This window comes from Miscanthus floridulus, chromosome 1 (genome assembly GCF_019320115.1).
Source record: "Miscanthus floridulus cultivar M001 chromosome 1, ASM1932011v1, whole genome shotgun sequence".
NCBI classification, from domain to species: domain Eukaryota; kingdom Viridiplantae; phylum Streptophyta; class Magnoliopsida; order Poales; family Poaceae; genus Miscanthus; species Miscanthus floridulus.
Genome location: NC_089580.1, coordinates 73647134 through 73663328, shown reverse-complemented (window position 1 = coordinate 73663328; position 16195 = coordinate 73647134). Strand labels below are relative to the sequence as shown.

At 46.2% G+C, this 16195-nt stretch overlaps 1 protein-coding gene across 1 annotated transcript; it reads left to right on the top strand.

Annotated features, from left to right (window-relative positions):
- Positions 1 to 599: 599 nt before the first annotated feature.
- Positions 600 to 2141, top strand: LOC136487137 (uncharacterized). The gene is made up of 2 exons (XM_066484271.1): positions 600 to 1113; positions 1249 to 2141. The coding sequence occupies exons 1-2, from the start codon at positions 805 to 807 to the stop codon at positions 1813 to 1815; spliced, it is 876 nt and encodes a 291-aa protein (XP_066340368.1). The 5' UTR covers positions 600 to 804; the 3' UTR covers positions 1816 to 2141.
- The last annotated feature ends 14054 nt before the right edge of the window (positions 2142 to 16195 follow it).

The following is a 16195-nucleotide window of genomic DNA, read 5'->3' as shown; positions in this document are numbered from 1 at the left end:
AGGTGCCCCAAGCGAGCCGATGGATTCTATTTTTCTTCTCTCGTTGAGCCCACCAAAATCTATTTATCATGCTCCCGATATCATCACATAATGACTTTATTAGATCAAAACACAACATAGCGGATGTTAGGATCCCCTGTGCAATTGCCTTAATCAAAATATCCTTACCAACATGAGACAACAGTCTCTCTTTCCACCCTTGGATCCTCCTCTCCGTACACTGTCCTTCAAATATTTAAAAGTTTTCCTCTTAGAATAGCCCACGTACATATGGATAAACCAAGGTACCTTTCGCTTCTAGCTTCAGTTGGAATATCTAGAATTGCCGCGAAACTTTCCCTTGCTGTACTTCTGGTGTTTCTACTAAACATTGTAGATGATTTGGTTCATTTATAATTTGCCCCGTGTATTTCGCTTTATTTATAACCTCGATTACTTTGCAAAAATTGTTGGGTGTACAGTGTACACCCCCGCCCCTGGCCACCTCGGACAGCATGCGGATAAGAACAGCCATGTTGGCCGCCACGCCATCGAACTGTCCACGTCGGCTTCCTCCGCTGCTTTAAAACCGGTCCCCTCCCCCTCGACCTCTTCCCCCCGCCCCTGGAATTCATTCGCACCCAAAAAATCGAGCCGATCGAAAAAGATAAAAAAAAAACCCTAACCGCTGCGATCGAATCGAATCATCCAAGGCCCGCAGCAGCCCGATCGACGAGGCCATGTCTCAGGCAACCGCCGCCATCCCCTCCCAAGATCGCTTCCCCTGGTGATACAACTCGTGCGCTCATTTCTTTGCGTTGGGATATGAGGGCCGCTACGGCCGATCCGCCCACGGCGCCGGCGAGGTCGATGTTGAAGCGGCTGTTCGATCGCCAGCTCCTGCGGATCTCGCCAGCGGATCGTCTACCGTCGGCAGGGGCGGGGGAGAAGGATGAGGCGGAGCCGAGCTCCGTGTGCCTGGACGGCATGGTGCGCAGCTTCATGGAGGACGGCGTCGGCGGCGAGAAGGCGGGTCACGGCGGCCGGTACTGCAACTGCTTCCACGGAGGCGATAATTCTGACGACGAGGAGGACGACGAGGCGGCGGCCTCCGACGTCGCCGAGACGATCAAGGTAGTAGCCACTTGATTCCCTAAACACACACCTGATCGATTCTCTTCTTCTTTGTGTGTGAGAGAGAGAGAGAGAGACAGCGCGGCAAGTGATTTCTCTTCTAACCGTCTCGCTCGCGCCGCCGTGGTCGATCAGGGCCTCGTCCACTGCGCTACGCTTCGGGAGCGCAACCTCCTCGCCGACGTGTGCGCGCACCTGGAGCGGCACCGCGCGGCGGGTGCGCGCCGGCGCGACCTCCTCCGCCTGGTGGCCTCGTCGCTCCGCGCCGCGGGGCACGACGCCGCCGTGTGCGTCTCCCGCTGGGACAAGTCCCCGTCGCACCCGGCCGGCGAGCACGCGTACATCGACGTGCTCCTCCCGGCGGCCTCCGACCGCGGCGCGCGCGAGCGCGTCCTGGTGGACGCGGACTTCCGGTCGGCGTTCGAGGTGGCGCGCCCCACCAAGGCGTACCGCGCCCTGCTGCAGTGCCTGCCGCCCGTGTTCGTGGGCAAGGACGACAGGCTCCGCCTCCTCGTCGCCGCCGCCGCCGACGCCGCCCGCGCCAGCCTCAAGAAGCGCGGCCTCCACCTCCCGCCCTGGCGCAAGCCCGAGTACATGCGCGCCAAGTGGCTCTCCCCCTACGACCGCGAGGCGCCGCCGGCCGACGCCGCCGCGGCGGGCGAGGAGGAGGACGACGGGGAGGGACCCGGAACAACCGCGTGACGACAGGACGCTCTTGCAATTTTTGTCTTGGAGGAGGGTCTATCTGCAAAAGCTAGAAATCTCTTCAAATTTGCCGTAACTTTTTTATGGGTGGTACGTAGTTTGGACTGCGATGTGAGAGAGGTTATTAGTACTGCGCGAAATGAAGGCGAGAGAGGTATGTAGTGTAGTTCTAGTTTTAGGAAGAGAAGTAAAAGAAAATATCGGATTAGCATCCACTTTTGGTAATGATGTTTGTTTGTGTAGTCATGGAACTTGCCATGATATGATTTGATATTGTTACATACTAAAATCCCACTGAAAATTGCCAGTTGTCGGCTGTGGAAGCTTGCGCGCTCTCGGATTCTCATAGCACCGCACAAGTTTCAAACTGAGTTTACCTGGACAAGAAAAAGTAGCGTGTCCTCGGAGTATTTCTTTGGTTTTTAACCGGAAGAGACTACATTTCTCTTTAACCGATAAGCCGGCTGAAACTGTTGTATTGTGAGAGAAAAATACTGTAGACTCTAGCCGACAAGCCGGCTGATAAGTTCAGGCGAACAAGTTAGCCTGTAATTTGCAGACTTATTAGCTTGGGGGATGTTGATTGAATGGAAGGACATCTTCTGGTTCTAACTGTTGTGCACGCAATGCTAACTGGATGCCTATATAGCAGTAAACAAACCCTTGCCTGGCTGCCCATGAGATACTGTCTATTAGATTATAAAGGCCAATTGGGCGTTTGGAGAAGATGCAATTCTTCCGAATTCCAGATTAGGATGTCGAACTGTCGCCTGCATATGCTCTGCAAGAAAAAATAATATTCTCCAACCTCTCTTGGTAGATAATAAATAAATGAGTAAATAAATGGAAGAAAAACCCAAGGTGGTTGTACTGTGCAAGGCACCCAGACCCAGCCCAGGTGCCGGTTGTTGCAAGGTAGTAGGAGACAGCCGCAAGTGGCGAAATATTATCCCACGCCCATTCTGAAGGTTCCCTATAGTACTATCTCTGAAACCGAGAAAGAAAAAACGTCTGTGGATCGGATGGGGTCCCAAACTTTTTATAAATTTTGGTTAATGTTCGATTTGGGCGCCTAATCCAATCCAAATCTGGATCAAAAGATGGACTGCACTGCCACTGCCACTGCGCAGGTAGGGCTGGTCGGGCCGGAGCTGTAGGATGCCTGTACTACCTGGCCTACGATAGATTCTCTGGCTCTCTGCAGCTTGTGTGGAAGACGCCAAAATGGAGTTTTCGCCGGTTTCGCCCTCAGATTCAGAGGCAAAATCGATGACCGTTTCATATGGCCCTCGTTTAGTTGCCCAGATTTGGCGGCGGCAAATTTCCTGCAGCGTCCTGCAGCGTACTGTAGCATTTCGTTTGTATTTGGTAATAATTATCCAATCGTTGACTAATTAGACTTAAAACGTTTGTCTCGCAAAGTACAACCAAACTGTGTAATTAGTTTTTGATTTCGTCAACATTTAGTACTCCATACACGTACCGCAAGTTTGATGTGACGAAGAATATTCTTTTTACATAGTGCCAAAGTTTAGATTTTGGCTAAACACCCCCATGGTCGGCGTGTGCGGCTGCAGAAAGACGCAGCCTGCTACTGCTGCGGTTTGATATAGTACAATTTGAGAGAGCTGCAGCTGCCGATATTTCTCTCTTTTCCAGGCAAATTGGCAGAAGAAATTTCGAGAGTTTTCCTGTAGAAGCTCTTTGAGAGAAATGATTTGTGGCTGAAATTAATTTTGTAGGATCCTCTGAGGGACTGTTTGGCAGCACTCACTTCTGCTCAATCGAACAACAAAAATTACACAGGTTCTAGCGAAATCAGACGAGAATTACTCCTCAGTTTACATTGAAAGACAGGGAGCTAAGAGTCCATTTGATAGAGATCCCAGAGTACCTTCTAAGCTAAATTTAGGACAAACCTTGCTAAATAGTTTTTTGATGAGAAGAGATTCTATGCAAGTTCTACGAAGTGATTCTCTTAAATGAACTAGAATGGTGAGAGCTATAAAAGAAATAACTTACTTATGCAGGTAGTTATCATAATGAATCATAGAAAATCACTTTCAGTCAATGAATCATTTCTCTCGTAGAATCCCATAGAGAATCAGGAGCATGAGAAGCTCTACCAAAGAGGCCATAAAAACCCCACTTCTTTGTTGTTCCTGTTGTAAAACATACGGACTGTATCCTAGAAGGAAAGGAGAAAGAGAAATCATAATCCTAGTCTGTTTGTATGTAGGCTCTTACCAAACTCTTAGGTCTTGACAGGACTATATATACGTGGGTGTTTTGTGTTATAATCACCAATATTGAGAGGAATAAAGAATAGTCTTTCTATCTCTTGTGTCTATATGTTCTATTTTTATCTACTGTGTTGATCATGAGAGACGGAGAGGAAATGTCCTAACCGCTAGCAACATGTTTTATAATAGTTCCCTATCAATCCCACCAAAATCACTTCCCATACTGCTGCTCTATCGGAATTACTCCATTAGAGAATCAAGGAGATGAAGGTAAGAACTGTAGAGATAAGATCTACCAAATAGATCCTAAGATAAAGTTTTTGTGTAGAAAGTGATCCTCTATGATTAGTAAAGCAAGAGATGCTACTTTTTCAGCCTCTAGCCTTCTAGTTTATTGAGAGAAGAATTAATATATAATCAATTTTATATACATAAATGTCTGATGAGCTCCTCCTAGCTAAACTCAGTATAGAAACTACCATGAAAGCTTTGTTGATCAGACGCTTTTGTAACAACTCTTACCAAGATGTTGGAGCAGGATACAAAATTGACCAAGGTATGGTATGAAACGAGCAAAAAAAATTGATACACTAGTATTGAAGGTTGTTAGTGTCTTGATCTGTATTCTAAATTTTATAATATTTGACCCTAGACAAAATTCCATAATATCTCGTTCCTAAATACTTAAAAAGAATAGATATAAAATCACTTTTCAAGTAACTCTATTGTGACGAAACACTAGTTAAAGTCAAGGAGAACTAAAAATAATGTCAAGAATTACACTCAAGTGTAAAAAAGGTTAATTAAATCAATATTGTTAGCTCAAATCTTTACAACTACAAATCAAATATATATATAATATCTTTTTCGTGACTGCTCCTATGTTAGAAAAAGAAGCCATCTACCCAACAACAGAGTGTTTTAAATTAGTTGGCCACTTGATTTATTTGCAGCCATCGGTTATTCGGATGCCGATCAAATGGCCAGTCCCTTTTCTTCTACCTCCAGTATTTTATTTTTATCTCTACTCTCCTACCTCCGGTTATCCATAGCGTCTCCCATGAAACAACCCCCTGCCACGCACGCCTACCTTGTCTTAGAGTCTCATCTTCACCTAATCCACCTCCATCCACACTGCCACGCTAACAAAACTTCACCGAGATGTCATCGTTATTGCCCCGAGCTTGTCCAGTCCAACCGTCTTTCCCCACTGCCCAGCCGCATGGTGCCACCGCTGCTGCACCCCCTACCTCCGCCGCCACCGCCCTAGGGCTTGCCACCAATGTTGGTCTGGTCTTCTTCTCAAATTTTTCTTGTAAGCTTGCCGGAGTGAGAGAGGAGAGACCATTCAACACAAAATCCTAATCAAGCTAATCGGACAGCAAGAGCTTTAATCGTGCACTGATGGGACGTCTGAAAAATCAATATCAAGTGTTTGATTACTCCAGAACATCCAAACTTACAGGGCTAAAGCTTAGCCCTGTCACATCAAATCTTTGATACCAATAGGAATACAAATGGTCAGCCCCTTTTCTTCTACCTCCAGTATTTTATTTTTATCTCTACTCTCCTACCTCCGGTTATCCATAGGGTCTCCCATGTAATACCCCCCCTGCCACGCACGCCTACCTTGTCTTAGAGTCTCCTCTTCACCTAATCCACCTCCATCCCCACTGCCACGCTAACCCAACTTCACTGAGATGTCATCGTGATTGCCCCGAGCTTGCTAAGTCCAACCGTCTTTCCCCACTACCCAGCCACGTGGTGCCACCGCTGCTGCACCCCCTACCTCCGCCGCCACCGCCCTAGCGCTTGCCACCAATGTTGGTCCGGTCTTCTTCTCTAGATTTTTCTTGTAAGCTCGCCGGAGTGAGAGAGGAGAGACCATTCAACACAAAATCCTAATCAAGCTAATCGGACAGCAAGAGCTTTAATCGTGCACTGATGGGACGTCTGAAAAATCAATATCAAGTGTTTGATTACTCCAGAACATCCAAACCCACAGGGCTAAAGCTTAGCCCTGTCACATCGAATCTTTGATACCAATAGGAATACAAATGGTCAGTCCCTTTTCTTCTACCTCCAGTATTTTATTTTTATCTCTACTCTCCTACCTCCGGTCATCCATAGGGTCTCCCATGTAATACCCCCTACCACACACGCCTACCTTGTCTTAGAGTCTCCTCTTCACCTAATCCACCTCCATCCCCACTGCCATGCTAACCCAACTTCACCGAGATGTAATCGTGATTGCCCCGAGCTTGCCCAGTCCAACCGTGTTTCCCCACTGCCCAGCAGCATGGTGCCACCACTGCTGCACCCCTACCTCCGCCGCCACTGCCCTAGCGCTTGCCACCAATGTTGGTCTGGTCTTCTTCTCTACATTTTTCTTGTAAGCTCGCCGGAGTGAGAGAGGAGAGACCATTCAACACAAAATCCTAATCAAGCTAATCGGACAGCAAGAGCTTTAATCGTGCACTGATGGGACATCTGAAAAATCAATATCAAGTGTTTGATTACTCCAGAACATCCAAACCCATAGGGCTAAAGCTTAGCCCTGTCACATCGAATCTTTGATACCAATAGGAATACAAATGGTCAGTCCCTTTTCTTCTACCTCCAGTATTTTATTTTTATCTCTACTCTCCTACCTCCGGTTATCCATAGGGTCTCCCATGTAATACCCCCCTGCCACACACGCCTACCTTGTCTTAGAGTCTCCTCTTCACCTAATCCACCTCCATCCCCACTGCCATGCTAACCCAACTTCACCGAGATGTAATCGTGATTGCCCCGAGCTTGCCCAGTCCAACCGTGTTTCCCCACTGCCCAGCCGCAAGGTGCCACCACTGCTGCACCCCTACCTCCGCCGCCACTGCCCTAGCGCTTGCCGCCAATGTTGGTCTGGTCTTCTTCTCTACATTTTTCTTGTAAGATCGCCGGAGTGAGAGAGGAGAGACCATTCAACATAAAATCCTAATCAAGCTAATCGGACAGCAAGAGCTTTAATCGTGCACTAATGGGACGTCTGAAAAATCAATATCAAGTGTTTGATTACTCCAAAACATCCAAACCCACAGGGCTAAAGCTTAGCCCTGTCACATCGAATCTTTGATACCAATAGGAATACAAATGGTCAGTCCCTTTTCTTCTACCTCCAGTATTTTATTTTTATCTCTACTCTCCTACCTCCGGTTATCCATAGGGTCTCCCATGTAATACCCCCCTGCCATGCACGCCTACCTTGTCTTAGAGTCTCCTCTTCACCTAATCCACCTCCATCCCCACTGCCACGCTAACCCAACTTCACCGAGATGTCATCGTGATTGCACCGAGCTTGCCCAGTCCAACCATCTTTCCCCATTGCCTAGCCGCATGGTGCCACCACTGCTGCACCCCCTACGTCCGCCGCCACCGCCCTAGCGCTTGCCACCAATGTTGGTCCGGTCTTCTTCTATAGATTTTTCTTGTAAGCTTGCCGGAGTGAGAGAGGAGAGACCATTCAACACAAAATCCTAATCAAGCTAATCGGACAGCAAGAGCTTTAATCGTGCACTGATGGGACGTCTGAAAAATCAATATCAAGTGTTTGATTACTCAAGAACATCCAAACCCACAGGGCTAAAGCTTAGCCTTGTCATATCGAATCTTTGATACCAATAGGAATACAAATGGTCAGTCCCTTTTCTTCTACCTCCAGTATTTCATTTTTATCTCTACTCTCCTACCTCCGGTTATCCATAGCGTCTCCCATGAAACACCCCCCTGCCACGCACGCCTACCTTGTCTTAGAGTCTCCTCTTCACCTAATCCACCTCCATCCCCACTGCCACGCTAACCCAACTTCACCGAGATGTCATCGTGATTGCCCCAAGCTTGCCCAATCCAACCGTGTTTCCCCACTACCCAGCCGCATGGTGCCACCGCTGCTGCACCCCTACCTCCGCCGCCACCGCCCTAGCGCTTGCCACCAATGTTGGTTCGGTCTTCTTCTCTAGATTTTTCTTGTAAGCTCGCCGGAGTGAGAGAGGAGAGACCATTCAACACAAAATCCTAATCAAGCTAATCGGACAACAAGAGCTTTAATCGTGCACTGATGGGACGTCTGAAAAATCAATATCAAGTGTTTGATTACTCCAGAACATCCAAACCCACAGGGCTAAAGCTTAGCCTTGTCACATCGAATCTTTGATACCAATAGGAATACAAATGGTCAGTCCCTTTTCTTCTACCTCCAGTATTTCATTTTTATCTCTACTCTCCTACCTCCGGTTATCCATAGCCTCCCATGAAACACCCCCCCTGCCACGCACGCCTACCTTGTCTTAGAGTCTCCTCTTCACCTAATCCACCTCCATCCCCACTGCCACGCTAACCCAACTTCACCGAGATGTAATCGTGATTGCCCCGAGCTTGCCTAGTCCAACCGTGTTTCCCCACTGCCCAGCCGCATGGTGCCACCGCTGCTGCACCCCCTACCTCTGCCGCCACCACCCTAGCGCTTGCCACCAATGTTGGTCCGGTCTTCTTCTCTAGATTTTTCTTGTAAGCTCGCCGGAGTTAGAGAGGAGAGACCATTCAACACAAAATCCTAATCAAGCTAATCGGACAACAAGAACTTTAATCGTGCACTGATGGGACGTCTGAAAAATCAATATCAAGTGTTTGATTACTCCAGAACATCCAAACCCACAGGGCTAAAGCTTAGCCTTGTCACATCGAATCTTTGATACCAATAGGAATACAAATGGTCAGTCCCTTTTCTTCTACCTCCAGTATTTCATTTTTATCTCTACTCTCCTACCTCCGGTTATCCATAGCGTCTCCCATGAAACACCCCCCCTGCCACGCACGCCTACCTTGTCTTAGAGTCTCCTCTTCACCTAATCCACCTCCATCCCCACTGCCACGCTAACCCAACTTCACCGAGATGTAATCGTGATTGCCCCGAGCTTGCCTAGTCCAACCGTGTTTCCCCACTGCCCAGCCGCATGGTGTCACCGCTGCTGCACCCCCTACCTCCGCCGCCACCGCCCTAGCGCTTGCCACCAATGTTGGTCCAGTGTTCTTCTCTAGATTTTTCTTGTAAGCTCGCCGGAGTGAGAGAGGAGAGACCATTCAACACAAAATCCTAATCAAGCTAATCGGATAACAAGAGCTTTAATCGTGCACTGATGGGACGTCTAAAAAATCAATATCAAGTGTTTGATTACTCCTGAACATCCAAACCCACAGGGCTAAAGCTTAGCCATGCCGCATCGAATCTTTGATACCAATAGGAATATTAAACATAGGCTAATTATAAAACTACTAATTACATAGATTGAGGCTAATTTACGAGACAAATCTATTAAGCCTATTTAGTCCATGATTTGACAATGTGGTGGTACAGTAAACATTTGCTAACGATGGATTAATTAGGCTTAATAGATTCGTCTCGTTAATTAGTCTACTCATGTGCAATTATAGTTTTATAATTAGCCCATGTTTAGTCCTCCTAGTTAGCATCTGAATGCTCGATAAGGCACGGCCTAAATTTAGCCCCGGATCCAAACACCCTGTTAACGTTGTCATGGAAAAAACACGATTCAACTTAGGATGTCGTAACAACTTTTAGTAGTACTATGTGGGTACTTTGTAATAGAAACAGAAGGTTTGCGTTGTGAGAGACGAAGCAGAAGAGGGCGCACGGCGACACGGTGGTGGTGTGGTGGATCAGCATTAGCCGATTAGGAAGGACGACGACGCACGCATACGTGCCCTGCCCGGACGGCTCCAGTGTCAGTCTCACCAGTCACACCACACGTACGTTACTGTTACACAATCAATGCATTATGCATGCTAGTAGTAGGAGTACTACTCCTACATTGCTATGCTACGGAATGAGGCTGCCCGGTGGCCCTGCGCCTCCTCCTGCTTCCCTGCCCGTGTTTAATCATCACTGCGCCGTTGCTGCCGCTGCACCGTGCATGGGCAGTGCCGACCTGGCCCCCCCCCCCCCCCCCCGCCGCTCCACACATCGCAGGTGTACTCTAGTACTACTACTCTACAGTGCCATGAACAAGCGAAGGGGCACCGTTTAAGGAATGGGTCCATGCTGAAGATTGCACATGAATTTCGTAGAGTTACGTTTTCTTTGGATTGCATCAAGAAAAAGAGAAAAAAGATACCGGATTCTCGTTCCTATGGCTTGAGTTACTCCTTTGGTCTGGAGGGATCGCCTGCAGTAGAAACATATGAAAGTTTTTTTTTACGTTTGATTTCATAGGAAAATATAGACAGGAACATACTCTCAACATCAAGCCTTTTTTTATTTTCTGTATTTTTTTCAGTTCATTCAGCACATATTCCTACAAATTTTTTATGTTTTTCAATTCTCTGTTTTGCATATGTATTCCTATACTACTTTTGTGTTTTCATGCATTTTTTAGGTCATGTGTTCTAAAGGGTCTTATTATCTCTATGTCACTGTCTACTTGTGCCCCGATCCTATGAACCAAAAGGGTGAGTATTTCTATAGGAATCCAGGGGGCCTTATTCCTTTGCCCCATCAAATGGGTGAATAGTAACCATTTCTATAGGAATCCAATTCGTATGATTTTTTTCTATGTTTCTCATGCGATCCAAAGGAGGTCTAATCTGCCTGGAAATTTGTAGGATTTCGAGTTTTTTTTAGGGGCTGATGTAATAGATTTTATCAAAGCAGATCATTCTCTTTTGAAATAGATATTGGTCCAGGACTTTATTGCTTTGTATTTGTAGCAACTCCTGACTGCGAGTGGGATCTCAGGTCAAGAGAGGATAATATGGCCCCGTTCGCTTCGCTGAAAAAATAAACCGAAACAATGTTTCGGCTGATTTGTTGTGAGAGAAAAACACTGTTCCGGCTGAAAAAATAAGCTGAAAAAGACGAATTATAAGAGAAGCGAACATGACCTATATATACATATAAATATAAATATACCCTCTTGGATCTATCAATTCTCGTGGACAGTCCTGGAGAATTTTTCTAGAGCCAAACAAACAGCTTGTTCTTGATCAATTGACAGTCCAATAAACAATTCCCAAGTGGTTTAGTTGGTTGAGTCGACGAGCTACCCACCTATTAATCTACTCTATAATCAGCATATATATATAAACAAGACAAACTTTGCGCTGCGCCTACAAATCTATCTATGGACATAGGTGATTTGATTATCAATATAATGCCATAGGAGGACTGCTTTTGCTATGACCTTGGATCAACCAACATGCCAAGTGACCTAACGTAGGGTAGGGGGCACGTGAAAATATCTTGGATCAAGTCCAAACTAACACAGACATGACAGCGCATTCCTAGACATACGCTACTGTACAGCATTGCCTCAAAACAACATTTAATTTGACACTCCAGCTAGCATCAATCAGACATGATTTTGTTCAGCAATAAATCTCCATACTTCAAATCCCACCGGCATTTTCTGTCCGATTTCCGCCTGAATTGCAACACGACTAACTGTTTTTGTTTAAGTACCAGGCAAGCTGATTAGGTGTATGAACCATGTGCACCTAATAATACTTATCCTCTGTAGCTTGTAGCTGTAACCCTGATTATTAATCCATACATTATATTAATCAGTGCATTATATTAATCAGCTAGTAAGTACATGGAACCATGCATGATTTGCTGAAATTCCTCCCAATAAGATTATTAGGTGAGCTGAAAGCCACATCTGCTAGAGGGAATCTGAGGTGTGCGTGGTCCTAGCGATGGTGTGCACTCACACCAAAATATAAAGTTGTTGCCAACAAGGTCCCTTTCTTTGCCCCCCCACCCCCACCCCAAGCTCAATGTTGATGCTACTGTCTGCAGTCCACTAGTCCAGTGATGAGAAAATTTGGATCCTTTTTTCACAGCACTTGGGTTCGCCTTTTGATCTTCGAGGATTTGTCACTGTGATTCGATTCGCTCCACTGAAACCTAGAGCAATGGCAAAGGTTGAAAGGAACAGTGGCTGGCGATGGATCGATCGATTCTTGTGCTGGAATTGACAGTCCAGCTTGGGTTCGACGTCAGTGGTGGACGAATCTGTGGGTGTGGCATTCTTGCCTGCATGATTACGGCTGTGTGCTGGAATAAAGAGGAAATTAGCATCGACGAGTAAGACTGGAGCACTGGGTGGCATGGGTGACAGGATAGATGTTGCATTGCTTCACTTTTCTTTGTGCTTTCCTCATCCAGGACAGTTCCGGAGGCGGAATGATGGATTTATGGATGGATGTGGAATTTCGAAATTACTACAAGCTGATGGCACCACACCATAATTCTGAATCGATTTATAGAGCGGCATCTAAAACTAGGGACATTTGTGGAGAAGACTGAAAATTAGTAGCTGTCTTTATAAATTTATTTTTAGAGGCGGCTTGGTTCGAACGTCAAACAACCGTACATTGAGCCGCCTCTATACAAACCTCCGTTGCTGAAAATCAATTATGTAGTAGTGAGGCATGACGTGTGTTCAGAAGATTGGCATACATGATAATGTTCCGCTACATATGTACCAGCTGGATTGTAGTAGGTAATAATGCACTCATGCATTGCGCTTTCTTTTGACCGAACTCCTGGTTGATATGCTCTCCTTTCCTACTGCTCGAGATAGCAAGGACACTTCCACATCTTACTAAAGTCTTGTTGGAAAGTTTTCGCATTAATCCCCACGACCACGGGGCATCATATAGAAAAAAAGGATATCCTAGACGTTCTCATAAAAAATTCCCAGCATTTCTTTGTAGACTCAATTATTGTTTTTAGCACCGCAACAACACTCCATTATGTCGACATGCATATAGATAGGTGGATATGTCGACATGCATATAGATAGGTGGAACATCTTGTGATGACGTGCTTGCACCGTGTTCCTTGGTAGGGGTTCAGGATGCTTAGGTAGAGGTGGTTATTAAAGTTCTATTTGGAAGAGTTTCTTCTCACAAAACAATTCCAACTTCAAGGGAATATTTTGCATTGTAGCAAGGAATTGTTTTTCTCTCTTCTAGAAATGAACTAGGAGCCGTTAAAGCCAGTATTTCTAGCAATTCACCAGCTCTGGCTTGTCTGGAGTTGCTAGAGTAAAAGAAGCCATGTCAAACAGTGCCTAAGTTGGGAAAAAGCCTCTTGCCCCTCTCCCTCCCAGCTCGTTGCAGTGAAGCTCCTTCTATGTTGTATTTTGCAGGGGTTAAAAAATACCCTATAAGAGAGGTCTTAAAGGGATATCTTTGTGCAAAAGCTCAGGATGAAGGCTTGAAGTAAACCTTACTACCGAAAACCAAAACTAGGAACTAAAAATTTTATCCAAAGAAAAATGTTAATTGGAGCCTCCAACTCGGCACCAATCCTTAGGTCAGGAGCTAGGGGGAGATCGAAAAAGAGGAGGGGCCAGATCAAAGACTCAAGACGAAGGCTAGACAAGGAAACAGAAGGTTGGACATGATTGCCACTTGGATTGTAGTTACATAGCATGATCTAACTATATATAGACAATTTTATACCTTAAGTATTCTAGGGATGTAGCCGTTAGGTTGGACAAGAATTGTAGATGTAGTGAAAATAACTGAAATGACATGTTCTACATTGTTTGGAAATATGAATATCCAATGTAATCATGATTTTATTCTTCATTTTTTTTCTTTTTATGCATCATAAATATTACAAGTTCTTACATGGTTTTCTACTAATCCAACTGATCAAAAAAATTGGGAAAGAGAACCAAGAAGGAAAAAAAATAAGAAGCAAAGTCTTATTTTATTGCTCCTCCATTCATTCTTGGTGAAAATATCTAAAGCAACGACCTCTAATCAACTAATTGGCCAAGTTCTTCATTTCTTTCTAGACTTAAAAATTTTCTTTTCATTTATGTTGTCTAAGTACGAAAGTGACAAGTGGCAACTAGGGTTTTCCATTGGTATGGTGAAATCATCGGGGTTGTTTCGTTGACAGTGGCGGACAGCCACTACCTGGGCCAGGCAGCGCCTCCACACGTTCGATTTCGGACGCCTGTTGCCTGGCCAGGCATTGTCTAGGAGGCCATGCTCCAAATAGCCCCATCATGCACAGCCCTCCCAAGCGGCCAAGCTGTCAAGTTACATGTACATTATTACTCTATATTATAATTTTACGGCATGACTAGCGCCTGGACGTCCAGATGGACGTGTTGAAAGGTCCTAATATGGCTAGAGGGGGGGAGGGGTGAATAGCCTATTTAAAAATCTACAAGATCACTAGAGCATTTTGATTAGTATGACAAATGGCGAAATGCAAACTTGCTCTAGCTCTACATGGATTGCAAGCCACCCACCCAATAATTCTAGTTGCTATGATCTCTAGTCACACAAGATGCTAAGTCACTACTCACTATGAGCTCTCAACAAGGCAACACTAAAGAGCTCTACTAGATGAACTTAAGCTACAATGCAAGCTCTCAATTCTAGCTACACTAAAGAGCTTGCTACAACTAGTTTGCGGGAAAGTAATAGAGTGAGTAAGATGATTATACCGCCGCGTCAAGGAGTGAACCAATCACAAAATGAATACCAATCAATCATCGGGAGAAATCCAATCACACAAGAGATACAAGATTTTTCTCCCGAGGTTCACGTGCTTACAGGCACGCTAGTCCCCATTGTGTCGACCAACACTTGGTGATTCGATGGCTAAGAGGTGTTGCATGAACCTCGTCCACACAATTCGACACCGCAAGAACCTACCCACAAGTGAGGTAACTCAATGACACGAGCAATCCACTAGAGCTACCATACGGCTCTTCGCCGAGGAAGGTGCAAGACCCCTCACAATCACCGGAGCCAGCCACGAACAATCACCAACATGTGTCAAAGCTCCTCCGCTGCTCCAAGCCATCTAGGTGGCAGCAACCACCAAGAGAAACAAGAAATCCACAGCCACAACAATCCCCAAGTGCCACTAGATGCAATCACTCAAGCAAATGCACTTAAAATCACTCACAATCTCACTATGATGATGAATCAATGATGGAGATGAGTGGGAGGTGTTTGCCCAGGCTCACAAGGATGTCAAGTAAGTCAAAGTCCCAAGAGAGTGAGCCCTAAGCCGGCCAAACACTATTTATAGACGGCCTCATGAAATAGAGTCGTTGGCTCTGCCACGGGCTGACCGAACACTATAACCGGATGCTACCCTGCGTCCGGTCGGGTGAGTCCGGTCACCGAATGGCTGCCATGTGTCCCCCGTTTGAACCAGAGCTGCCCGATCTTAATGGTCAAAACTCAATCGCTCGCGTGTTAACTTGTGACCGGACTCACTGATGGAAACGACCAGACGCCGCGTCACCAGAGTCCGGTCAACTCCAGTAAGCATCTAGAGAGGATTTTTATGGACCAGACGTGTCCGGTCACAAGTTACCTGACGTGCCCCAACGTCCAGTCAGCACTCTGTTCCTCTCCGCAACCTCGCGATGCTGACGCCAGTGTATGTCAGCGTCCACCTGACGTAGCCCCTGCGCGTCTGGTCGCAAGAACTCGCCTCCTCTGAAAAGTGACCGAACACGCCTGTGAAGCCTAGGCTAGCGTCCGGTCCTTCCTTGGCCTTCTCAGCCAGTCACTGCGCCGCCGCCTATAAATGACCGGACGCGCCGGGGTGAGTCCGGTCACCCCGCGGCGAGCTTCTGGTCAAGGACTTTCGCCACCTTTTCTTTTTCTAAGTCCTTAACCGCTTCGCCCTTGCTTCCCACTTGCTAACACAAAGTGTAGAACTTGTGTGCACGTGTGTTAGCATTTTTCAAAGCATTTTACAAGGGTCAAAGTTAGCACACTAGTGTCGGTGTTTCGTACAAGCACCGGCAAGTAAATTTATAGTAATGCGCGTTAGGCTCGGATGGTGCGCTAAAGGACACAGGATTTATACTGGTTCGGGCGGAACGTCCCTACGTCCAGTTTGTTGCTGCTTGTGTTATTAGCACCGTAACGATCTGTAGTAAGGGATACAAACTGCCGAGAGAGGGACTGGTCCCAAGTCTCTGTGATCGAAGGATTGAAAGGTGGTCAAGAGCTTCGTAGCTGCTTGAATGTGGGTGAGTGCATTCTATTGTTCGGTCCTCTTTTTTCTCGTCCCTTTGATGGAGGAT

Excerpts from the sequence above, each read along its gene's own strand:
- LOC136487137 (XM_066484271.1), top strand. The coding sequence starts at position 805 with ATGAGGGCCGCTACGGCCGATCCGCCCACGGCGCCGGCGAGGTCGATG. Across the intron at positions 1,114-1,248 it reads ACGTCGCCGAGACGATCAAG|GGCCTCGTCCACTGCGCTAC; the intron begins GTAGTAGCCACT and ends GTGGTCGATCAG.